We start from the raw sequence: 25,894 nt of genomic DNA, 5'->3' as shown, positions 1-25,894 counted from the left end.
TTAATTAGACAGGTTAGCTGGGGACAACATAGGTGGGGGCTAATTGCAGGGATGAAAAGTGAGGCCAAACTAATAAATTTGCTTACACCTATGATAGATTATATAATTTTCTGGGCCCTGGAGGATGCTGCAGGATCTGGGCAAGGGCTGGGGGGAGAATGGGGTACTTACCTTACACCTTGCTATTGGGGCACCTGTGGCATTGTGCCCCCTCCCCTTGCTCCCTGGCAATGCCCTTCTCTGCTCCTCTGGATTAGCACACTGCTGCACCACCATTCCCCATGCCAGGAAGCACAGATACTTCCTCCTCCCCCTGCCAGAGTCCAAACCATGGGCATCACTGGATGAAGGATACCTGGACAACTGTGGTTCCAGTGTATCCCAATGGTGGAAAGTACCATTACGATCATCTAGTCTGGCCTCTTTTATAGCACAGGCCAGAGAATTTCTCCTAAATAATTTACAGAGCAGATATTTTAGAAATAAACCCAATCTTGATTTGTCAGTGATGGAGAATTCACCATAAGCCTTGGTAAATTGTTCCTATAATCTGCAGTTATTACTCACCTATTAAATAACCCTGCTTTTTAAGGCTTTTAAGGTATTTTTTTTCGTCATCACTAAGCTCTTCTTCAGTTTGTTCTGCATCTGCTTTTAATCTCTCTTGTCTTCTGAACAGTCTGTCATGCGTAGGATTAATAATTGGAAATTTCAAGAGATTTAAGGTTGTGCCTAAAAACAAATTCCAACATTAGTCAGGTCTATGATTGTGCAAATTAATCAAAGTATTTAAAGCAATTAAATGTTAAAGTACAAACAAAAAAAAATTAAATGCAGAAGAAAGTTCACAAGCTTTATGATGGCCTCTTTCTTCTTTATAAAACAAAAAATAACCACAGTTAACAAAACTAAAACCAACAGCTAATCTCAGAAGTTACTGCCCACAGCGGCTCGGACAACGGTTGTCAGCTGTTGTGTTAGCTGAACTGAGGCTGAACCCTGAGCGTGCAAAACAGACAAGAGGAAATCACAATCAGTACTGTATCAGCTGTAATTAAGTGTTGCCAAAACATGTTTAGAGCTGAGTCTAAAAACACAAATTTTGACAATAACAAGAAGTCCTGTGGCACCTTATAGACTAACAGATATTTTGGAGCACAAGCTTTTGTGGGCAAAGACCCACTTCATCAGATGCATCAACTTTTGACAACTGTACTCAGGCATGGTACATTTGTGTAGGGTACACTAGATCACTGGAGGCCGAAACCTGGTCTCACTTAAATCAAGAGCAAAACTCTCCTTGATTTTAGAGGACCAGAATTAAGCCAATAGCATCTATGTTGAATAGTTAATTAGAAAGTAACAGAGAGGTAGCCATGTTAGTCTGTACTCTAGTGAAACAAAACAACACAGTGGTCACGTAGCACTTTCATTTTGTTAATCTGTAAAGTGCTACATGACTGTTGTTTTTAGTTGACTACAAAAGTCTTGCTGAACAGCCGCAAAAAAGAAATTCATATTTATCTTCCCGCCACAAGTGCAGTGCACATGGTGTGTGCTCCGTCAAAGTCTACCTTTCTTTTCATACCAGAACAGCGTTGCGCCTGGTGGACTGGAGAAAGGTATGAAGAAAGCAATTGTAACAACAGGACTTTCAGGAAGAAAATGTGTGAGCATGGCATGAAAGGGTTGCCATCTATAAATGAATTCTTTTGCAAACATACCTTACAGATCACACACTCTGATCTGGCGAGCCCAGGAGCCTAAGGGGCAAGGGAGCAAGCTGGCGCCAGGGGCAACAGAATCAGCAGCCTAGCTAGGGTCAGAGAGTGGCTGGGGCCAGCGTCGCCTGGCAGCCCTGAGGGAGGGGCAGCACAGGGATAGGGTCAGAGTATTTCAGCAGCCCCAGGCGGAAGGGACGGTGGGCAGAACCAGCACCCCCTGCAGGGGGCAGCACAGGACCAGGGCCAGAATCTGGCCTCCTGGCAACAGCTGGGTGCCCAGCTGGGGGGGGGGGTGGGAGAGGAGGAGGCACATTTCCATCCAGTTACCCGGGTGGAGCCAGGAAACTGACCAGTACAGCTGGACTGGACAGTTTCCTGTCTCCTGTGTGGGGAGCTGGAGCCACTCACAGGAGACAGGAAACCCATCAGCTCTGCTGCCCTGGCCAGTTTCTCCTCCCCTGCAGGGGCTGAGGACCTGGAGCCTGGCTCCCAGCTTCCTGCCCCTCACAGGAGACAGGAAACTGATCAGTGCTGCTGCAGAAGTCAGTTGCCCAGCTCCTGTCAGCAGCGGCAGCCTGACTCTCGCTGCCCCTTACAGGAGCAGGGAAACTGCCCGTCAGGGACTGCAAGAGACAGGCTGCCATCCCTGACAGGAACATTTTCCCCATTCCTGTCAGTGGCGGCAGTAGAGAGCCAGGGTCGTGGCTGCCGCCACTGACAGGAGTGGGGAAACAGACCAGCGCTGCTGTATTGGTCAGTTTCCCGGTTCCCCTGAGTGGCAGGCAGCCCAGAGCCAGATGCCAGCTCCCTGCCACTCAGAGTCACATTAATCCAAGATTTGTGCAACCTGAGTATGCCTATTGCAGGGTTCTAGTGCACGCTAGGGTCTCAACATTTGTGAGGGTTCCAGCCTGAGAATCCTCACAAATGTTGCATATTGCGAATACTTTATGGAAGCTGCTCCCGCCTGGAGCCCAGGGGAAGCAGCGGCCTCCTGGCACCCTCTGCCTCACAGCACCTGGAAACAGTGGCTGCCCACGCTCCCTGTCTGGGGCCCCAGGAGAGTGGCTGCTCGCAGCCGCTTGTGAATAATTGAATTTGTGAACCTTAGGTTCAAGAATGTTGAGAACCCACTGTACCATAAAGCCCTGTAGAAAATACCTTTAAACAACTACTGAAAGCAAACCAAACTTTTTAAGAGTAAAATCTCATGTTTCTTTCAATTTGTCCTTTAAAGGTGATGTTAAAAGGGAGCAATAGGGCTGTGGCCATTTAATAATTTAAAAAAAAATTAGAAATTTGCATCAGGTTTAGAGTTTTCTCCCTGGAAGACACAATGGCCTTGTTGAAGTTAGGCAGAAAGATGTTTTTAAAAAATGTTTTAGCCAAGAGACTAGACTGCATTTTACAGCCATAGTGTAGACAACGCAATTGTCTGATTTACAATGTGTTAGATGGCCAAGGTAAGTGTTATGGAGGGAATGCAGAGTCAGACAAAGCCTTCAATCTCAAATTACTGTTGATTGTTTGAACACAGAGGTACAGGCAACAGAGAGCACAGAGGCTGAACTACCTTCACCCCTTGAGGAGTGTCAGTATGAGTGTCAAGAACTGTTACTTCGGTGCCACTAACATCTCAACAGGCCCCACGGCTACAGGTGCCAGATTGACTGAATAACACCACTGATTCTTCATTAATGGACAAGACTGGTAAACATTATTGTTCCCCAAAGAAATTCTGAAATGTATATTGCACTAAATTATATGACCTGGAGTTTAAGGGTTAAATAACCCTGACAAAGGACTTGCTGTATTCAGTCCTGGGCCAGTGCCCAAAAGAGCCCCATTAGACCATAAGGACTGGGAAGAGGTTTAACATCTGATATGTGGCAACACACCAGAGCTAGCAGGAGAAGGGCACTTGGTGGGGGAATAAGCGTGAGGGGATTTACATATTGTAGAGAGACTGGCAACGTAGTGTGGAGATTGGGTTGCAGCAAGGAGGCATAAATGTGGGGGGGGGGAAGGCTGAACAGAGGGACAAGGGGAAGTAGATGTGAGAGTAAGTGGCAGAGGGCCTGGGAAAAGACAGGGTCCAAGGTTTGTCTCCTTCCATGTCTGAACCCCACAATATGAGGGGTCTGGGCTCTACCCCCTCATGAGCTCGAGGTCCTGTCCTCACAATGGTGCCTGAGCCCCACTCCCTACACGTGTATGTTACTCGTGGGGAATTCTGCACCACTGAGCAACGCAGATTTTTTACAGAAATTATTTTGCAATATTTCCTTTCCCCATAGACATGGGCTGCAGTGCTGCTGGTCATGACTGGAGCTGCTGGACTCAGCAGAGCCTAGCTCACACATAGAAGACACTACTGGGGTGAGCAGGAGGGTTCCTAGCAGCTAGTTTCCCACATGCCCTGAAGAAAGAAGAGGGCAACATGCTGGAAACTAAGTGCAGGCCCAGGACCCAGCATCAGGCTGTTTCTCTTGCCTGTGCTCCACAGGGCTGGCATGTGGGGATCTGGGCTAGGGACCCTATGCAGCTGGACTTGGGGGCAGGAGAGGGTGTGTGTAATGCGGCAGGAATCTAGGCAAGGAGGGATGCACAGGGGGGCTCCAGGAGACAGAAGGGTTCAAGTGTACTGGCTGAGGAGACAGGGTGGTCTCTGGGGAGAAGAGGGTGCATTTGACCCCATTCCCAATGGGCTCACTGGGGGCAGGGAGAAGCAGGATTTGGGTTGCCACTGGAATTTTTGTATGCACCTGTATTTTTCCAGACACATTTGCTGAAAGGCATTTTGAAATAAATTACCAAAATAATTAAAAGCGCTGTGACTGTGTAGTGTTATTTTGACGTTGGCTGAATTTGCAAAATTGTAAAATGTAATAACCATAAAAACAAAAAAGCAGTCCAGTAGCACTTTAAAGATTAACAAATTTTTTATTTTTTGGTGCAGAATTCCCCCAGAAATAGTGTGTATACCAGGATCTGGGGGCCTAACCCATGTACAGTGGTGTTACACCTCTTCCTGCCCCCTCATGTGAGCCAGTTTCTGGAGTGCTCTCACCTTTTTGAGGGTATCTGAGCCCCTTTCTCTTGCCCCTCTGCCCCTGTCATGTGAGTCTAGATCTGGGAAAGCCCCAGCTATGGACGGCTTTAAACAGGCATGCTGGGTTCATGCATCAAGTACATACAGGTGAGACAGAGGAGAGAAGCTAAGAACTGAAATGCCTGTACCAAATGCCGGCTTAATGGGAAAAGAGCACAAGGGGGAAATGGAAATCGGAAGGGGTGGGGGCACTCTAGGTTGTAGGGAATGATGCGGAAGGGTGCAGAGAAGGGCTACGTCTACACTAGCCCAAAACTTAGAAATTGCCATTTCAAAGTTTACTAATGAAGCGCTGAAATACATATTCAGCACCTCATTAGCATGTGGGCAGATGCGGCACTTCGACATTGACGCAGCTCGTCCAGACAGGGCTCCTTTCTGAAAGGACCCCAGCAATTTCGAAGTCCCCTTATTCCTATGAGCAGATGGGAATAAGGGGATTTCGAAGTAGCCAGAGTCCTTTCGAAAAGGGGCCCCGTCTGGACGAGCAGCGTCAATTTCGAAGTGGCGCAGCCACCCGCGTGCTAATGAGGTGCTGAATATGTATTTCAGCGCTCCATTAGTAAACTTCAAAATGGCCATTTGCATGGCCATTTTGAAGTTTTGGGCTAGTGTAGACACAGCCAAGGAGATGCACACATTGGTCTTCCCATGCAAGTTTAAAAAAAAACAAACCAAAATGTCAAGATTTTGGGACCTAGACCATGAATGAAACTCCCTCACAGGCCTTGTTAGTGGCTACACACTGCATAGGTTTCAACAACAAAACATATAAGAGCAGGGAAGAGAACTGAGATGTCACATACTGAGTGGCCTAGTGGCCTGGGATCTTTCCTAGCTCTGCCGTGGGCTGGCTGAGCTTGGGCAAGTCACTTCATCTCTATGTGCCATCTCTCAAGTGGGGATAATGAAGTAAACATCCTTTAGGATCATCGTGTCCATCAGTTCTGAAGCAGTAACGACTATAGCAGCTACCGCTCCAGTGAACTGGCCACATTATTCTGAAAATATATTTACTGTCCAAGCCAACTAGCCACACTCAACCACGCAAATAGCCACATACTTTAAACCATAGTTTTAAGATCTACTGAGGAGACTATTGGCTAAAAACTAAGTCTTTTGATTATTAGTTAGCCAGAATAGCATACCTGCTGCAAAGGTAAGTGAGAACTACAAATGCTCAAATAACCACTGTCTTCTACCAACAGATATTTAACACAGAATTAAGGTTATCTGGTGATAGCTTGCATTCCTCCAGAACATGGAGCTGAGTTCAGCAAAATTCAAATGTCTGATAATCAGGAAAGACAGAATCAAAGGTAAAACCCCATGCTGTAAATCTGCCCCCAACACCAGTAACAAAGCTACTGGCACTCTGCCTTTTCTCACTAAGGGGCCCAGGCTATGCACACTTGCGCTATATAGTAAAACCCCCACATAACTCCAATTTTCACACAAGTCCTGATAGGGAGCAAGAACCAGGCTGCTACTTGGTTCCCAGCTCCTGACACTGAAACTGACCAGCCTACCAGGGCTGGTCAGTTTCCTGGCTGCTTCTCCCTGCCTTCCCCCAGCTGCTCAGCTGTCACTTGACAGAGGCGCAGATGGAGGATGGCAGGGAGAAGGGGCTCTTAGCCTGCTTAGAACATAAGAACATAAGAATGGCCATACTGGGTCAGACCAAAGGTCCATCCAGCCCAGTATTCCGTCTGCCGACAGTGGCCAATGCCAGGTGCCCCAGCGAAGGAGAACAGAAGACAATGATCAAGTGATTTATCTCCTGCCATCCATCTCCTGCCCTTGTAGTGAAGACTAGGGCACCATACTTTACCCCTGGCTAATAGCCATTTATGGACCTAACCTGCAAAAATTTATCGAGCTCTTTTTTAAATCCTAAGAGTCCTGGCCTTCACAGCCTCCTCCGGCAAGGAGTTCCACAGGTCGACTGTGCGCTGTGTGAAGAAAAATTTCCTTTTATTAGTTTTGAACCTACTACCCATCAATTTCATTTGGTGTCCCCTAGTTCTTGTATTATGGGAAAAGGTAAATAATTTTTCTATGTTCACTTTCTCCACACCATTCATGATTTTATATACCTCTATCATATCACCCCTCAATCGCCTCTTTTCCAGACTGAAAAGTCCCAGTCTCTCTAGCCTCTCCCCATATGGGACCCATTCCAAACCCCTAATCATCTCAGTTGCCCTTTTCTGAACCTTTTCTAATGCCAATATTAGCTAGGCATGCTGACAGCCGCAGAGCAGCTTCATGTTGAGCTTAATTTGCATTAAAGCAAGTTACTTGCAACATGAAGCCGCATATTATGGGGACAACAAAAAGTCTTGTGGCACCTTATAGACTAACAGATATTTTGGAACATAAGCTTTCATAGACAAAGACCCACTTCATCAGATGCATCAGAGGGGTGGGGTGGTTTCAGAGGGGTATTTAAAGAGTGGGGTCCCAGTAAAGAGGGAGGGCCAGAGCTGACAAGGTCTATTCAGCAAGGAGGAAATGGCCCAGTATCAATAGTACTTATCAAAAGAGAAAGAAACAAGTCAGATCCAACAGGGGGATATGAGCCATTGTCAGTGTCCAATGGGGAGCTATCAACACCCAAAGCAGAGAAACTGTCTTTGTAAAATGCGAGCCGCAACCAGTCTCTGTTTAATCCATGGTTAATGGAGTCAAATTTGCAAATAAATTGCAGCTCAAGAGATTTCTCTCTCCATTTGATTTCTGAAATTTTTTTTGTTTCAGAACTGTCACCCTTAAATCTGCCACTGAGTGTCCTTACCATCCACAAATATCAGCCTACCCTTTGACAGAATAGCAAACCTGTAAAATTTAACAACTCTGACAACAATCCTTTGATTCTTGCACACATGAGATTCCCCTAACATGGAGTTTCCCCTATCATCATTAAATCCACACACAGCCTGCTCTCATACACCATCTCACAACTAAAAATGCCCACGTCAAGAAGATTTCAGTGCTGTGCTACTGTTACAACCTACACAGCATTGTACTGAATGGATGCAGACTAGAACCCATATCACTTTCTTCTGAAAGCACACAGGGGGATAGTCAGCTGCAGATCACCTCACAGCATAATCGTAGGACTACGACACTTCCCAAACTAACCCCCAGGTCTTCTCATCTCAATCCCAGCTATGCCACATTGCCCCAGTGTATTCTTCCCCCATTAAATACAGATACCTCTAACACTTAGACTGCACGCAGATCATTCCCATTGGCTAAGATCAGCATCTCAGTGTTAAATCAAGGTTGTCTTTCCTGAATTTCAGAAGCTTTGAATCTTGCTGAATTTTATCTGTGGAAAAGCATGAGCTATCGCTAGACAATCTTAACTCTGTATTAACAAACATTTGTGCTACTTAACATAGCTAGAGCCTTTCCCATTAGAATCCCTGCACTGATACAAAATTTGCACCTGCATGTAACAAAAATGATGTGTGAATATCTGCTGGGCTCTAGATACAAAATTCGCATCCTCATCTGTATCTGCAAAACACAGCTTCAGCTATCCACAGCCACATCTACCATGCAGATGTCCATGGGTTTGCAGGGATCTATTTATCATAATGCCAGGACACAAAAGACCAAATTAAAGTTACACAAATCAAGAGTATTGTTGACCTGTTAACTTCACAGTGATTGATTTTGCAAGTTCTTTTGCCAACTTTTTTTTGGGAATACTTAAAATATACATTACCATGACCAGAAAACCACAATCAGGAGTAGACTCCCATACAAAAGCCAGTCCTTACCCCCCAAAAGCTTAGTATAAATACATACTGATAGAGGCCCCTCTCACCTGGCCAGGGTGAGATTGTTGCTCTGCTGATCACCTCTGGGGCTTTGGACTTGCAGTAGTCAGACTGCAGCAGGGTGTTGAACAGCGTGGATTTGCCAGAGTTTGTAGCTCCTATGAGATACACATCACCATTGCACTTCCAGGAGCGCTGCAGCTTGGAGATCAGTTCCTCCACACCATAGCCTGTCTTGGCACTGATGAGGTGCACATCCATCAAGTTCCGGCTCCCAGTCCTGCCAGGCTGGTCCCCAGTGCTCTTGGTTGCAGGGAAGATGCCCACACGGGCACAGCTCCTCTGCAGCTCCTTTAGGAAACGCGGCAGATAGTCTGGAGAGTCCCCAGGCAACAGGTCCACCTTGTTGCCCACCACCAGGATGTTTGACCCTGCACCCACCAGCTCAGGCAGGTCCGGCAGCACTGAGTCAGGCAGGTCCAGCATATCTACCAAATACAGCACCAGGGGGGACCGGCCATGCCGCGGGGGGCTGCGCAGGGCTGCGCTCACCAGACTGCGGTACTGCTCCCGGGACACCTGCATGCGCAGTGCCTGCTGGTGATGAAGCAGGAGCCAGCAGCGCTGACACACCACCCCCTGCAGCAGCTGGTGCGCCTCCAAGCCCCCCAGCAGGCCCAGTCCCCCCGGCTCCCCCCGCGCCCCCGCTCCCTCTGGGCACTCCTGGGGCCCCCCCATCACGCGGCGGTACTTCTCGCTCGGCAGGTAGCCGGGCACGGCGGGGTCCCGGCAGTGCAGCTCCGCCCCGCAGCCCGAGCAGCTCACCCCGCTGGGGGGCACCGACGGGTCCGGCCGCCCCACCACACGGTGCTGCCGCTTCTCCTGCGGCCTCCCGGGCGGGCGGCGCGGCGCGGCGGGCGGCGGCTCGGGCCCCGGCTCTGGCACGTACTCAGGGAAGACGAACGGCTCCTCCTCGAGCCCCGGCGCCAGGGCCGCAGGCCGCGGGTCTCGCCGGGCGGACAGGCCGCACCGGCTCCCCAGCCGCAGCGCAGAGAGGAACCGGCCGGGGCCCGGGCGCTGCCGGAGTGGGGGGGCCCAAGGCCGGGCCAGGGCCCCCAGCACCGCGCGGCTCAGGCGGTGCATGACGGAAGCGAGGCGGCGGATCCGCTCCCCAGGCCCCGCCGCGCGCGGGAAGCGGCCTCAGGCAGCGCCCCCTGCCGGCCGGACCCCGCCGCGCGCGGGAAGCGGCCTCAGGCAGCGCCCCCTGCCGGCCGGACCCCGCCGCGCGCGGGAAGCGGCCTCAGGCAGCGCCCCCCTGCCGGCCGGGCCCCGCCGCGCGCGGGAAGCGGCCTCAGGCAGCGCCCCCCTGCCGGCCGGGCCCCGCCACGCCTCAGCCAGCGCCCCCTTCCGGCCGGACCCCGCCGCGCCTCAGCCAACGCCCCCTGCCGGCCGGACCCCGCCGCGCCTCAGCGGGCCTCAGCCAGCGCCCCCTGCCGGCCGGGCCCCGCCACGCCTCAGCCAGCGCCCCCTGCCGGCCGGGCCCCGCCACGCCTCAGCCAACGCCCCCTGCCAGCCGGACCCCGCCGCGCCTCAGCCAACGCCCCCTGCCGGCCGGACCCCGCCGCGCCTCAGCGGGCCTCAGCCAGCGCCCCCTGCCGGCCGGGCCCCGCCACGCCTCAGCCAGCGCCCCCTGCCGGCCGGGCCCCGCCGCGCCTCAGCCAACGCCCCCTGCCAGCCGGACCCCGCCGCGCCTCAGCGGGCCTCAGCCAGCGCCCCCTGCCGGCCGGACCCCGCCGCGTCTCAGCCAGCGCCCCCTTCCGGCCGGACCCCGCCGCGCCTCAGCCAACGCCCCCTGCCAGCCGGACCCCGCCGCGCCTCAGCGGGCCTCAGCCAGCGCCCCCTGCCGGCCGGGCCCCGCCACGCCTCAGCCAGCGCCCCCTGCCGGCCGGGCCCCGCCACGCCTCAGCCAGCGCCCCCTGCCGGCCGGGCCCCGCCACGCCTCAGCCAGCGCCCCCTGCCGGCCGGGCCCCGCCACGCCTCAGCCAGCGCCCCCTTCCGGCCGGACCCCGCCGCGCCTCAGCCAGCGCCCCCTGCCGGCCGGACCCCACCGCGCGCGGGAAGCGGCCTCAGGCAGCGCCCCCTGCCGGCCGGACCCCGCCGCGCGCGGGAAGCGGCCTCAGGCAGCGCCCCCTGCCGGCTGGACCCCGCCACGCCTCCCCGGGCCTCAGACAACGCCCCCTGCCGGCCGGGCCCCGCCGCGCGCGGGAAGCGGCCTCAGGCAGCGCCCCCTGCCGGCTGGGCCCCGCCACGCCTCAGCCAGCGCCCCCTTCCGGCCGGACCCCGCCGCGCCTCAGCCAACGCCCCCTGCCGGCCGGACCCCGCCGCGCCTCAGCGGGCCTCAGCCAGCGCCCCCTGCCGGCTGGACCCCGCCGCGCCTCCCCGGGCCTCAGACAACGCCCCCTGCCGGCCGGGCCCCGCCGCGCGCGGGAAGCGGCCTCAGCCAGCGCCCCCTGGCGGCCGGATCCCGCCGCGCCTCAACGGGCCTCAGCCAGCGCCCCCTGCCGGCCGAATCCCGCCGCGCCTCAGCGGGCCTCAGCCAGCGCCCCCTGCCGGCCGGATCCTGCCGCGCCTCAGCGGGCCTCAGCCAGCGCCCCCTGCCGGCTAGACCCCGCCACGCCTCCCCGGGCCTCAGACAACGCCCCCTGCCGGCCGGGCCCCGCCGCGCCTGAGCGGGGAGCGGCCTCAGCCAGCGCCCCCTGCCGGCCGGATCCCTGCGCCGCCCCACGGTCCACCGTGTACCCTCTGGGGATGGAACACGCCGGCGCCCCCTTTCGGGAGAGTGGAACGTTCCGCCCAAGCTCCCGAGGGTGAGCAGGGCGGGGCGGGCAGCTGAGGCGCACGCGCTTGTCACTCACGGCCCTAGCAGGGAGCCGGGGATGCAGCGCAAGTCGGAGACGTGCGCGCAGGCGCAGTGCGACCGCAGGGCAGGGCCGCGGCCTGAGCCCGCAGACTGACGCAGGCACGGCCACGTCGTGCGCCGCCGCAGTACGGCTCGCTGCTGCGCATGCGCCTGGCTGCCTCCGTCGCACGGACCCGCGCTTGCTGCCGCCGAGGGCTCCCCACGCCGCCGAGATGTACGACGCGGACGAAGGTGAGAGCGCTGCGGCCGGGCGGGTTCCCGCGCTGGGAGCCGGCGCGGCGCGGTCTGGGCCCCGCTGGGAGCCGGCGCGGCGCGGTGCGGCGCGGCGCGGCGCGGCGCGGTCTGGGCCCCGCTGGGAGCCGGTGCGGTGCGGCGCGGGGCTGGCCCCGCTGGGAGCCGGCGCGGTGCGGGCCCCGCTGGGAGCCGGTGCGGTGCGGCGCGGCGCGGTGCGGGCCCCGCTGGGAGCCGGCGCGGTGCCGGCCGGCGGGACGGAGACCGGCCGCCGCTGATGGACGCGGGGAAAGGAGCCTGAGAGGGGCGTGGGGACGCAGCCGCGGGTGCCCGCCGCGAACCGGCCTGCCCGTCACTGGCCGGCGGAGCAGCCGCGCCGCGGTCGTGGCGGGGGCTTCGGGCGAGCCGGGCGGTGCGCGCTGGGGACTCGGCAGCAAGCCCGGCCGTGGGGTGAGGCCCGACGCGAGGGCGGCGGGGGAGGGATGCCCAGCGGCGTGAGCACCGGCCTGCCAGGCGCAGGACTGGGCGTTCGCTCCCCGAGCGCCCGGCCGGGGGCCCGCGGCAAACAGACGTGGAACATCCGTGAGGGGCTGCGCTTGGTCCTGCCGAGGGGCAGCGCCTGGACTCGATGCCCTCCCGGGGTCCCGTCCCGCTCCGTGAGGTCCGTATCTCCGCATCTAAACCTGCCTCGGGCGTCTCCCCCCAAGTGCCCGGCGCTCAGAACGAGCGCACGGCCGCCGCCGCCGGCAGCCGCGCCTGAGCAGCTGATGGGAGGCTGCTGCTTGGAGAAGTGGAGACATCTCCTGGGGCCCAAGTGATGGGCTGCTGGCTTGGAAGGCCTCAGCCGCTGAGTCGGTGTTTGTAGGGCGCTCCAACGTGCGCTGTCAGTTACAGGGACGTTTCAGAGGAAAACTTAGAAACCCGTATCCAGTGTTCTTGATATGGAAGTGAAAAACTTGTTTTAGTACAGCGAGCGCTTCGGAAGATGCTTAGGTATTGAAGTAGCTTATTTATGGTTCCTCAATAAACATGAAGCTGAAAGTTCGTTGATCTTTACCATAGCATAAAGTGCCTGAGCTGGAGCTCGTTGACAGCAGTATGAATTTTTTTTAAACCTTAGTAAGTTTTGCAGTGAGTTTAGACTAGCTTATTAACCGGTACTCAAAGGTACTGGAACTAAGCGGGGGGGTAAGCGGGGGAGTTGCTGCCACATGCCTAGTTTGAAGTGGCTTCCCTTATATGCAGGATTTACAATTGGCTTCAGTCAAGGACTTTCATCATCTCCACTTATAAAATTGTTCCATCACCTCTGCGGACACTCAAGGAAAGTATTGGAGCCGAGTGTTGTCATGTGTATTCTGTCATGCATATTGGTGATAAGGTGTTTAGGAAACAAAGTATGCAAACAATACAATTCAGTCTGAAGTCCCTCGTTCATATCTCTTCATAGAGCGGTCCTTGGAAAAAAAGTAGGCATTGGAATAATCTTTTCTGTGTTCCAGATAAATTGTAATTTTTTTGTGTTGTGATCATGTGGAGGTGGGCAATAATCTCTTTATGGGGAGAGGGAGAGGGCACTTCACGATTTTTGCTAAATAGTGACAGGCTGGTTCTGGGCCCTGGAAGAATTAGGATATACTGGAAGGAGTGGGGGAGCCAGGAGCATGTGTGTAAGACACCGTGGGGTGTGTGTGTGTGTGTGAGAGAGAGAGAGAGAGAGAGAGAGTGTGAGAGAGAAACAGATGACTGTTGGCAAAATGTTAGAAACAGTGCACTGCCTCTTAAGGCAGGTACTTGCACTTGCTCACTAAAACTTTTGTCATTCACAGATGCTTAAACCCACTGTGAAGAACAAATATTTACCAGTGCACCTGAACATTACATTGTCAGCAGGAACTCTCCTGGCAACAAAGCAAGACCTGCTTGGTGGGGGTTAGAAGTATTTTGTTGGCAAAAGTACCCCCCCCCCACCCCACATACACAGAGACAGAGAGGTAGCCATGTTATTCCGTATTCTCTCAAAACAAAAAAGCAGTCATGTAGTGCTTTAAAGACTAACAAAATAATGTATTCGGTGATGAGCTTTTGTGGGTCAGACCCAGAAGTGGGTCTGTCCCATGAAAGCTCATCACGAAATACATTATTTTTCAGTCTTTAAAGCACTACATGACTGCTTTTTCGCTTTTACACACAGAGAGAGAGAGAGAGAGAGAGAGAGAGAGATAACAAGCGGGTCCTGAGAGCAGCCGCTGGCTGTACGTATGCTCACTCTGCTGATGAGCGGGGCAGTCTGGAAAGAAATGCTGGCTGGGCTGTATCCTGCCCACAGGCTGCATATTGCCCATCCCTGCCGTAGTACCTGCTAGCCCCAGACATGTACCAGGACCCCATTGTGCTAAGAGCTCTGCAAATACAGGCAGAAAAGATGGTTCCTGCCTCAAGGAGCTTACGGTGTAAGTAAGACGGGAAAACTATGAACATGGCCAACTGTTATCCCTTTCACAGGTTTTATTAAGTTCACTAGATTGCAGAAAAATAGTGTGTGTACAGCCATTGGGTATTTAGAAGCTACATACAGCCAAAGAAAACATGAATGAACTGAAAAACTGATCTGTATGTTCTGTTTTCTTGGCAGATATGCAATATGATGAAGATGATGATGAAATCACTCCAGATTTATGGCAAGAAGCATGTTGGATAGTTATTAGGTAACTTTACTATTTCTTAGAAAATTTGATAAGAATCATAGAATAATCAGGAAAGCTACTCTTAGTTTAAAAAAAGAAGTCTAATGTTTATTAGTATTAACTCAGTGTGATGACAATACTACGATTGCATCCAAAATCATAAATGCTTTAAGAATGAAAGAACGGTAAACAAAGAGAGAATACAAGATTTTTAGACCACTGTCTTATGTATAAATGGCCGAAGGCCAATGGTTTTGAAAGACAATGCCTTCCCAGACAATCTGAAAGGTTTTTCTTAGCAAATTCCACACCACCACAATATTTACCATTATTGCTTGTGCGTGTAGTGTTGCATCATTCTTAGCAGTAAATTTGTAAGTCCAGATTCCAAAACGTTTTATGTGCGGTTGAATTGGGAACAAAGTTGTGAGATCTGGACATAAATATTTGCTTATTTTTGAAAGTTTATGTGGAGCAATTGTATTTGAACGTTGTGCTGTGAAATGAGAACAAGAAAAAATATAATTCATGTCGCAATAATGAGTTTTGATTGATTATAGTATGCTTACCTTGAATTTTTAAACATACGACAACATTTTATGAATGTGTGAACTGAGCATGTTCGTTGATTAACTGAATATGCCTTTTTTTCCCTAAGCTCCTATTTTGATGAGAAGGGGTTGGTCCGACAACAGCTGGATTCTTTTGATGAATTCATTCAGATGTCTGTGCAGAGAATTGTAGAAGACGCACCACCTATTGATTTACAAGCTGAAGCACAGCATGCCACAGGGGAAGTTGAAGAGCCGGTATGAGTTTAATTCTTTTTAATGGAATTAATGTGAAAAATGTGCTGGGGGTTCTAATCACAGTTGAGTAGCTGAAGGCTGCAGCAGCAGATCCAGTTAATTAGTGCATGATATATCTGAAAAGGAATGCATATGTACCAGCAGGTGCATTAGCTAAAGAATGGGTCATTAAAGCAATGGCAGAAACAGCATGTCTGTGACGAAGTGTATCAAGGGTGAGAAACATCAGTATTTTTAAACTTCAGTGATTTCCTGTTACATGTGCAAAAATTTTCAGCATCTGATATTTAGGTCTCAGCTCCACTGTTCTCATTTGGCACGTTACCAAATTGCATTCCTTAAGTCCAGAGGCATAATGTGCTACATGTGATCAGAAAGCCATTTTCACACTTCCGGAACTTAATTTCTAAACATTGTTTTCAGTTAAGGCAAATTGAATGTTACACTTATGTACCCAGTTCATAAAGGTGGTTGGAGCAAAATGAAGACCTTAAAAAAAGCTTTAATAACCAAAAGGTACTTGCCCTCCCACGGAGAAAAAACTAAATAGATTTCTAGTTCGGTTGCAAGTCTATTGTAGTGGAGGGACTGTCTTTTAGGTCTAGTACAATGGGATCTGTGTCCATGACTAGGGTTCCTAGATGCCGTGGTAGTACAAATAAAATTAATATGGAAACTAAAGCAAAACTTCAGAGCCAAGTATAAAATGTTCCTTCATATGGTGCAAAGTACTGAAAAAGACATAGCTTATTCATAATTGGGATTGGAATGGAAGAGCCTTTTCACTCATAAATTGCTAATGTTAAGCTATAGTCAGCCAGTGCAAACTGTTAAGTATCTTAAAAGAATTATTGAGTTCTGCCCTTGAACAGCTAACAGATTTAGAAACAGTCAGAAGTCAGTCATGGAACAGAGAATCCCAGTAGGAAAGCCTGAACAGCTTATGATCTGAAATATAGCTCTTGAAGAAGCAGTAATGAAGATTTCTTCTTTTCACAACTGTCCTTGTCCATTACCAGATACTTGGGGCATAAACAGTGTCCAAAAGGAAGTACACTGAAGTCCAAGTATTTTTCCTCTTTGTTTTCCACCCTGTTGTCTTGCCAAGAGGCATTTGTTTAATGCCTTATTACTTGGTGGATGGTTAGAATTACTCCCACCAGAGTTTATGCAATGTGAACATCTCCAGATAATCCAGAAAAGCAATGCTGTTGTGCTGACACCAGGCTTTTGCCTGGCATTTTGTCATTTTCATATAACTCCTATTTTCCCCTTTCCTCCACCTGCAAGAAGTTGCGAAGAGTCTAATTCTCTTCTAACGCTTGCTGGTGTATGGTGTATTGAGATGCTACAATTATATACACAATAGAAATTTGCATAAATAAAATAGTAGTGGCTTTGTGCCACTGAGCAATTCCTGCAGTACTTTTTCATGTACTTCTGATTTAGACCATTTTGGGAGTAATAAAGCAGTGTAAATTACTCAATGCCTGTTACAGTATATATTTTAAAATAAATACTGTGATTTCAAGTTTCAAATTCTTGTATTTTAGTTTAATTTTAATACAATTGTCAATTCATATTTATATATTTCCTTTCTGGCCCCCATAAATATTAATGCTCTAATTATGTCTTGAAGCCAAAATAATTTTGTAATATGTTCTAATCTTATGAGACAATAAAATGTGGTGTTGAGCAAATGTATACAAATCCATAAATAAGTATGTTGGAAGAGCAAGACCTGTTAGGCATGTTAATCTGATTCTCCCACCACTCTTCGTAACCCAAGCCAGAGCAGGATTGCCCCATACCACATTTTTTTTCTCATAATTTGTCTTGTTTGGGAATAAACTGTTCTGCTTTTGTCATTGCGCCTGAAAATTATAGCTTTCAACATCACAAAACTGTCGCTGGTATTCTTCCTAAAACTTTCCTTTCCTTAATTTTTATCACACACGCAAGTGCGTAACCCTTTGTAGAATACCAAATAACTTTTTCTTCCTCTTTAGTTATATTAACTCTTCAAATTACTTGGAGACTTTGTGTGTATTTGGCATTCCTTCCTTGTCAGTCATATTAGTTATGACTAAGAAAATGTATATGTATATAGACATCTAGAAAGGGATTACCTTTCTCGTGTGTGTGTGTGTGTGTGTGTGGTATTGTATGTGGCATTACACAAGCTGTACATTCTTTCATGAATGTTGCGTCTTGCCATTCTGATTATTAAAATGAGATATTTTGGATTATTTTCAGCCACGGTATTTGTTGAAGTTTGAACAAATCTATCTCTCCAAACCTACGCACTGGGAGAGAGATGGTGCTCCTTCACCCATGATGCCAAATGAAGCCAGACTGAGAAATCTTACGTAAGAAAAAGCGCCTTTAGCAGTTGATGGAAAAAATCTGCAATCTAAATGAAGAGCCTTTTGTCTCAGTTTAGTTATGACCTGCAATATGAAGAATTACTTCTCTATATTTAATATAAATTACTTGAGTAATAAGGACAAAAGATCAGTGACACTTTATTTCCAAGTAATATAATTTAACAGTATCAATAAGTGCTTGGAATAACTTTAGTGTTGCTTTATTTTATGCTTTTTCTAATTTAGAAAACATTGTCCTATTGTAATGTTACAATATAGTCATGTAGTATTTTCTTTTCCATAGGTATTCTGCCCCTTTGTATGTGGACATAACTAAAACAGTTATTAAAGAAGGAGAGGATCAGTTACAGACACAGCATCAGAAAACCTTTATAGGAAAAATTCCTATCATGCTTCGTTCAACATACTGCCTGTTGAATGGCTTGACTGATCGTGATCTCTGTGAACTGAATGAATGCCCTCTTGACCCTGGTGGCTATTTCATTATTAATGGATCAGAAAAGGTGAAGAACCAATTTTACGTGAATGTTTTTAACAAAATACAGAAAGTACCACAAGGGCCATTGCAGTTTGTGTACTGTGAGATATCTTCCTCTTTTTACCAATCAGAAAACTCTTTCATATGGAATATTACTTCAGCTATTTTTGATAGTTTTGTTTCCACATCTGATGTTGTACAAATGACACCTTCTATCTCAACAAAACTGAGTCCTGCGTACTTGTAGTGATAAAATAAGTATTTACAGCTTTTTACTCTTTCATTGCGCAGCAGCAGCATAAACATAGGTTGGAGGGCCATAGTCCAGACTTCTGTCATCTGGCATCATCTGTGGCCAGCCTCCCTGTGGGTGTTCCCAGGCTGGAGCGTTCCTGGGGAAAATCCAGGCCCTGCTTTCAGCAATTCCTTCCCCAGCCTCCCAGAGTTTCCGGAGTGCCTCAAATAGCCCATTTATGGTGCTCATGCTCAGGAAGGAGCCAGGGACAGGAGGTGGGAGAGGCTGCACAGCCCTGTCACCAGGGGTCAGGAGTGCAGTGTGTGGAACTCGGTGCACTCCCATGGGGCTGTACTCCTAGCCTCTGGCTGTGGGGCTTCATGGCCATCCTGCCTCTTCCCCCAAGTGTCCCCCTGCCCCAATCCCCACTCAGTCAATACTGGCCTCTTTGCTGCCACTGAAGCGGAGCTTAGTAGCCAGTGGCAGCAGAGGGGCCAGCACTGACCTCACCTAATCGGGTCCTGAGGGTGCCAGGCCAGGGAGGAACAACCTATAGTAAATTCTGTTCTGTCGTGTGCCTCGTCAGTTAAATTGTTGGCAAAGTTATTTTGTGCCTCTGAATACATTGAAGGGATTATGACTGCACAGCTGTAAATGAGGGCATGATTTGACCTTCAGAGCCTTCTCTACTGGTATGATGAGAAAAAAGAACCTAACTTGACTCTTGTGGCTGGCAGTTTAAATTTTTTATCTCTCCACTAAGCACATTTACTAAGGAAATGCAGACACAATAAACACAATCTTCTGATTCCATTTTTACAGTTGCTTGTCAGAATGCCCTTAAAGGTTAGCATGTTGTAAGCCTTTAGCCAAATAACAATGCATGCAGTTACATGGTGAGTATAACAAATATAGTAAATGTCATGTTATCCAGCACTCGGATAACTGGTTGTTAACAGGCACTTGGGGCAGCTGTCCTGGAGCAGCCCTGCCACAGTTGGTGGCAGTGGGTGTCCCCCCCCCCCCCCCCCCCGTCCCCCCCCGACCAGCACTTGTGTGCAGGACTGGTTGTGTCCTGCACCCTCACACAAGGGTCAGCTGAGCGGGGCCATTATCTGGGAACCCCTGTTCCCTAGGGATGCTGGATAATCTATTTTATACTGTGCTATTTTGCTGTTGTACAGCACATCTAATAAAGATAGTACAGAACAAGCTAGATTTTAATAGCTGGGTGAGAACATGAGTGGGAGATTTCCAGTAAATAGGAATGGGTTTTAAGTCATTTTAAAAACTAGTCATCTTACAGTTATTACATGTTTATATTTACTTACTGTGCACATACACTGTCCTAATTACTTACAGTGCTTTTGTTTCCCATACAGGTTCTGATTGCTCAAGAGAAGATGGCTACAAACACTGTGTATGTCTTTGCAAAGAAAGATTCAAAGTATGCTTACACCGGCGAATGTAGATCTTGCTTGGAGAATTCCTCTCGACCAACAAGTACGATATGGGTTAGCATGCTGGCCAGAGGAGGGCAGGTATGCATGACTGATCATTTAATAATGGGTATTTTATATTTGGTTTATCATCATCATCATCATCATCAACCATGGTCTGAGAGCCCATTGGTGTCTGATGCCTCTCTCACTATTTCCTTGCATCTTTGCCTGTCCAGCGTGCAGTGGCTTAGTTTCTGTAGACTAGCTCCACACCAATCTACTATATCACGTACCCATTCTCTGTGGGGTCTGCCTCTCCTATTTGAACTGTCCATTATGCCAAATACCAGGGTCTTGATTTTTCGTTCGGTGTTCATTCCGCAAATATGCCCGAATAGCTGTAACTTGCATTGTACAACCTTCTGCAGTAGATTCTCTTTTGGCTGTATCTTCCTACGTAATTCCTCATTGGTGACCTTCTGCATCCACCCTAGTCTCAAAATCTTTCCATAACAACTCCTCTCAAACGCCAATTCTTTTCTCTGACTCTTTTGTTATCCTCCATGTCTCACATCCATACGACATGCTGCTGAATACACGTTTCCAAGATGCTCAGCTTCATTCCAAAGCTAATCACTTTGCTTTTCCAAATTTATCCATCACCTTCAAACTCGCTTTCTTTCGCTGTCCTAGTTGCTATTTCCTTTTTACAGTCTAGATCATACGTTATGTTGCTCCCCAGATATATGAACTTCTCTGCATTCTCTAGTTCAGTCCCATCTACACTGATATTTTTTCCCTATTTCCTTATCTCCAAATATCATTGTTTTTGTTTTATCAATGTTCATAATCAGTCTGCACTTCCCTTCCTAGTTTAGCACCTGCATGGTTTTCACTAGCTTTTCTTCATCTTCCTCAATTACACCTATATCATCTGTGAACCTCAAGTTGTTAATTCTTATCCTGTGCGCAGATATCCCTTCTACCTCTTCCTTGATCTTGTCCATTACTCTTTCTAGATGCGTGATGAAGATACTCAGCCATATCAGATGTCCTTGTCTTGTACCTCTACTCATTTAAACCAACTTCCTAACTCTCCACACGTTTTCACCACTGCCTCCACATTGTTGTTGATACCCTTCAGCAAGTGTATCAGTCTGCCATCCACTCAGTAGGACTCCACCACCACCCAAATCACTTTCTGGTCTATACTGTCAAATACCTTCTGAAAATCAACAAAACAAGTACAGATGTTCTTGTTTGTCCATCGAGCTTTCTCCACTATCCATCTTAATGACAATATTTGCTGTACAGTACTTCCATCTTTCCTGAACCCTGCTTGCTTGGCTGCAAGATGTTCTTCTGTCTGTGATCTTAGTTTCTCCATCAGTATCATCATCAGCACATTGCCCAGATGACTCGTTAGGGCAGTTGTTCTGTAGTTCTTGCGCTCCAATGCACTTTTTTTCCTTGTATGTTGTCACTAGCGCAGATCTTGTCCATTCCTTAGGTGCCTTCCCTTCCTTCCATGCTATATTACATAGCTGGTGTATTTCCTGAATCATGCTTTCTCCACCATATTTAATCATATCTCCCATGGTCTAACATTTCCAGGGCTCTTGTTTTTCTTTATTTGTTCCTCCTTGGAAATACTGGTTTCGCTCTAGCTCTTTTGCTAAGAAAGAATCCAACCCTGCCTCATGCTTTGTTTCATACCCTGACCAGATGACTTTGTAACTGCACATCTCTCCCAGTGCCATCCAACGCATATCAGCCAGTCCAAGTATATCGTGTCAGTATCCCTCCGTCTCCTTCAGAAGCTGCTCTAAGTTTCCATTCGCTCACAGTGTTCAGACTTTCTATGTTCCAGTTGATAGTATATGTGTTAGTTGTAATTTTCTTTTGGTAGCCAACTTACTGACCCTTCCCCAATCACTTGATTGATGCTGCAGACCTTGTTTGTTCAGGCAACATCCGAGCCGATGTCTTTTATCATTTAGTCGTACTGGTGTCAGATTTCATTCGTATTTGTTTTTTCACAGTCAGCACATGGTCATTCATCTGACCAACCCTCCTCGTTCATTCAGGCTTGGGACTGGCATGGAACCCCTAGAGGCTTCATGACGGAGTTTTGTGGTTTATGTACTGGCTTAAATTTTCTAAGACTCTTTGGAGGTTTTTCTTCAAGTAGTATCTCATGGTATTTAAGATTAGGGTTTTCTGGAGAAACCGTCAGATGTATTGCTTTGACGAGGGTAGTCAAATATATAGTCTATTAAATATGTATTTGTGACTAGGTTTTCACTAGATACTAGATGAAGTATGTGATTGTAATCTCTGTAATAAGACGCTGAATGTTGTTCAGCAGCTGCTCTGTGGCATTCATAGTTTAAAAACAGATGTACAATCCAACCTCTTTAATCCAGCAATTCCAGGAAACAGGCTTTGCCAGATTAAAGATTTTGCCAGGCCACTGAGGAAGGTGGGTTAGGGCATTTACCTGGTGCTCTGCATCCTCCACTGGTCCTTGCCACTGGTACGAGTGATGGGGAAAAGCCACCAGCAGAGTGCATTGCTGTGCTGTGATTCACCCTGCTTGGGGGAGATGGGGAGTGGGAGCACACAGCGTCACTTCTGCCTCTGCTTGCCAGGGTCCATACCAGGGATGTTATAGAATTAGGGACACCCAGAATACAGGCATTATAGTGTATTAGAAATGGGGCAGGTCTAATCATATTTATGGTTGTGTACATGGTAATTCTTTTTAGTTTCTAAAACCATCCTTGCCTCTCTGGAATAAGTACTTCACTCTAGGCATGTGAAGCCCAGAAAGTTTGGTTTGTTTGAAATCAAATGTGTTCAAGACTAACCCACTTTGTCCTCACTCTAGGGTGCGAAGAAGAGTGCTATAGGTCAACGCATTGTAGCCACGCTGCCATATATTAAACAAGAAGTGCCCATCATTATTGTTTTCCGTGCATTAGGTTTTGTGTCTGACAGAGACATTTTGGAGCACATTATTTATGACTTTGAAGATCCTGAGATGATGGAAATGGTAATGTATATTAAATAATAATCTGAGTCATGGTGTAAATGAGGTGGTGTGAAGTGAGCTACTGTTTAAGTCTGTCTGCTTCTACTATATTCAAAGTATCCTGGCCATCATTTTGTAATTTTAAGATTCACACACCACTTAAATCTTAACCAATGCAAAAAGCATAAACTATTTAACACAATAATTCCTCTGTGTAAAACAAGTATGGCAGGTGTACATTTACCAAAGTGTGTGTTGGGGTATGGATGAGGTCTGATCCAACTCCTGTTAAAATCAGTGCCAAAAATCTCACTGGTTTCAGTGAAGCAGTATCAGTTGTTTTCTACAAAAAAACTCATCTGTATGCACTGTCTATGGAGTACTTTGAAAAGCCTGTTGAATGAGACAGTCCTGTGAACGTTATTAGCTCTTCAAAACTCTTCATCTTTTGCTGGTCTGGAATTACTGTCTGTAGTGACTGCTATTGTGGTAACTTATTATTAACATAGTATATGAAGTTTTTATTTAAGCTGCTACTTACTTAATTTTACTATTGAATGAAACATGCTTAATTTTAACTTCAGAAAATAAATTCTACATGCACTGCCCCTTTTGTATTAGTCTTATTTTAGAATGTCTGAATAACTTTCTTGCTACCCCTTTAAGAAATCTGTTGTTGCTACATAAGAGAATTTTATTAATTTGAATAAAAAAATCTTCTTTGCATTTTCATGTAAAATGTAGTTAATTAGAATGTACTGAGAATAATTTTCATGGATAGCTACATAACTGAAATGCTGAATCATCAATCTGGTTCCCACCCAGCTTCTGCTATACCTATCTCACAGAACTGGAAGGGACCTTCAGAGGTCACTGAGCCTAGTCTCCCATCCTCACAGCAGGACCTATTTGCCCCAGATCCTTAGATGGCCCCCTCAAGGACTGAGCAGGCCAATGCTCAAACCACTGAGCTATCCCTAGACAATGACTCGTGTTCCTTTTTGTACATTAGGTCAAACCTTCCTTAGATGAAGCATTTGTTATCCAGGAACAGAACGTTGCATTAAACTTCATTGGATCCAGAGGTGCAAAGCCAGGTGTTACCAAAGAGAAAAGAATTAAGTATGCAAAAGAAGTCTTGCAGAAGGAAATGCTTCCACATGTTGGCGTTAGTGACTTTTGTGAAACCAAAAAGGCTTATTTTCTGGGGTATGTCTGTTTTTGTTGTAAATTTTGTCATCCATTTCAAAGGGATGCTGTCAATTCAAAATTGATTAAAAATTTCATTTAGATATTTCTGAAAATTAAGACCAATAGAACTGTTTCCACAATTTTCAAAAATCATACTAATAGTTAAAGCCCTGCAAATCTGTAGCTATCTGCTTTATGTTAGCATCTGTGGATGTGGATATCCCCAGTTCATTTTTGTGAATCTGAATACGAGTGTAGACACAAGTTTTGTATCTGCACAGGGCTCTACTAATAGTTATTTTTTCCAGGTGTGTTTCCAACCTACTCCTTGCAGCTTTGGATGCTTGAGAGTGCTTTTACTTTCTAGCAAAACAAAGCAGCAGAAATGTAACACTTTAAAGACTAACAAAATAATTTGATCAGTGATGAGCTTTCGTGGGACAGACTCACTTCTTTCTGTCCCACGAGAGCTCATCACGGAATAAGTCATTTTGTTAGTTTTAAAGTGCTACATTTCTGCTGCTTTGTTTTGTTGGAGTATAGACTAATACAGCTACCTCTCTGTTACTATTTACTTTCTAGGAGAGAGAAAAGCAAAAGAGTAAATGGCAGAGGTAATGAGAAATTTGGATTTTACGTTGAATGTGGAGTTTGTGACCTAGGTAAAGACACTACAGAAGAATGTTATAGTTTACAAATACCTTGGGAAAGGGGATTGTTCATAACGGAATAGAAAGCTACAGTTGTTTAAAAAGTTTCCCGCTGTACATTAACTTAATATAGCTCTGAAACCTTACTATGCAGAAGAAGAATATTGATTTTTGACCACTTAATTTAAATGATCTGAGCACAAATAGGTTCTTTACCTGGTTAAATTTTTTTTAAAACTTCATTTATTTTTCTAGTAGTTTACATTTAACATTACTGTACTGAGTTTTTAATTGCTGCTGCTGTTTGATTGCATATTTAGGGTTCCAGATGAGGTGCACGGCTGACAGTTGAGTTTGTAATTCTACTGTTCATAGCTCTGAGGTTCTCCTTTATTGTTAATATATTGCTTGAGTTGACAGTGTAGTTGTGGTGCAGGTTGACTGAAAGGTGTGTAGCACAGTCTTGGTCACTAGAACTATTTGGGTAGTATCACCTTGCTCAGTGCCTAATGATATACAGGCAGGCAGGCAGGCCTTGCACTGAGAGTCCAAGGCTGCAGTGCAGCAAGTTGGTGGCACCCCGGCTTATACGAGCCCCACTAACTTGGGCATAAAGTAGAAGGTGCAGGACAGAGGAAAAGCAAACTGGTTGGCCAGGTGAATGGGCAAGCCAAAGTGGGTAGGTTGTTTTTTTTTAAAAAAAAAAAAAAAAAAAGTTCTTCCCTTAGGGTCTGTATTGACTAAAACAACCAGTGGGTTTTTAAGTCCTTGGTTTATTAACCTGGTATTAGAGGTCTGTTCTTAGAAACAATTATATTTGATTTAGGATTGATGATTCACAGACACTCCAGGTTCTTGTAAATGGTTACCTGATCTTGGTGACGAATGTCTGGCTCTAAGTAAAATACAAAGTAAGTTGTGTTTTTATTTTTTAGGTACATGGTTCACAGATTACTACTGGCAGCTCTGGGTAGAAGAGAACTTGATGACAGAGATCACTATGGTAACAAAAGACTAGATCTGGCAGGGCCGTTGCTTGCATTCTTGTTCAGAGGGTAAGCATGATAAATAATAGTAGGTATTTAATGTTATTTGAGTGTTCAAAAGGATGTGATTTCATGTAATAATTGTTGGGAACAGAAAACTGTCCTCCTAGAACAGACCCTTGTTTGAATTTCGATATCTTGTCTCAGACCATGGCCG

General features: G+C 47.7%; 2 protein-coding genes across 2 annotated transcripts in view; one reads left to right on the top strand and one right to left on the bottom strand.

Moving 5' to 3' along the window:
* Nucleotides 1–10,017, bottom strand: part of NOA1 (nitric oxide associated 1) — a 46,819-nt gene extending 36,802 nt beyond the window's left edge. The window contains 3 exon segments of the mRNA XM_074993926.1: nucleotides 568–732; nucleotides 8,675–9,284; nucleotides 9,369–10,017. Coding sequence (XP_074850027.1) covers nucleotides 568–732; nucleotides 8,675–9,284; nucleotides 9,369–9,770 — 1,177 coding nt within the window. The 5' untranslated portion in view covers nucleotides 9,771–10,017.
* Nucleotides 10,018–11,668: 1,651 nt separating this feature from the next.
* The window catches only part of POLR2B (RNA polymerase II subunit B), a 32,596-nt gene continuing 18,370 nt past the window's right edge, over nucleotides 11,669–25,894 (top strand). Inside the window, exons 1-9 of the mRNA XM_074993924.1 lie at nucleotides 11,669–11,778; nucleotides 14,414–14,486; nucleotides 15,124–15,274; nucleotides 17,531–17,643; nucleotides 17,945–18,164; nucleotides 19,757–19,915; nucleotides 22,707–22,871; nucleotides 23,863–24,059; nucleotides 25,627–25,746. Coding sequence (XP_074850025.1) covers nucleotides 11,760–11,778; nucleotides 14,414–14,486; nucleotides 15,124–15,274; nucleotides 17,531–17,643; nucleotides 17,945–18,164; nucleotides 19,757–19,915; nucleotides 22,707–22,871; nucleotides 23,863–24,059; nucleotides 25,627–25,746 — 1,217 coding nt within the window. The 5' untranslated portion in view covers nucleotides 11,669–11,759. The remainder of the gene's footprint in view (nucleotides 11,779–14,413; nucleotides 14,487–15,123; nucleotides 15,275–17,530; nucleotides 17,644–17,944; nucleotides 18,165–19,756; nucleotides 19,916–22,706; nucleotides 22,872–23,862; nucleotides 24,060–25,626; nucleotides 25,747–25,894) is intronic.

This window comes from Carettochelys insculpta, chromosome 4 (genome assembly GCF_033958435.1).
Source record: "Carettochelys insculpta isolate YL-2023 chromosome 4, ASM3395843v1, whole genome shotgun sequence".
In the NCBI taxonomy this organism is placed as follows: domain Eukaryota; kingdom Metazoa; phylum Chordata; order Testudines; family Carettochelyidae; genus Carettochelys; species Carettochelys insculpta.
This window is presented reverse-complemented; position numbering and strand designations above follow the sequence as displayed.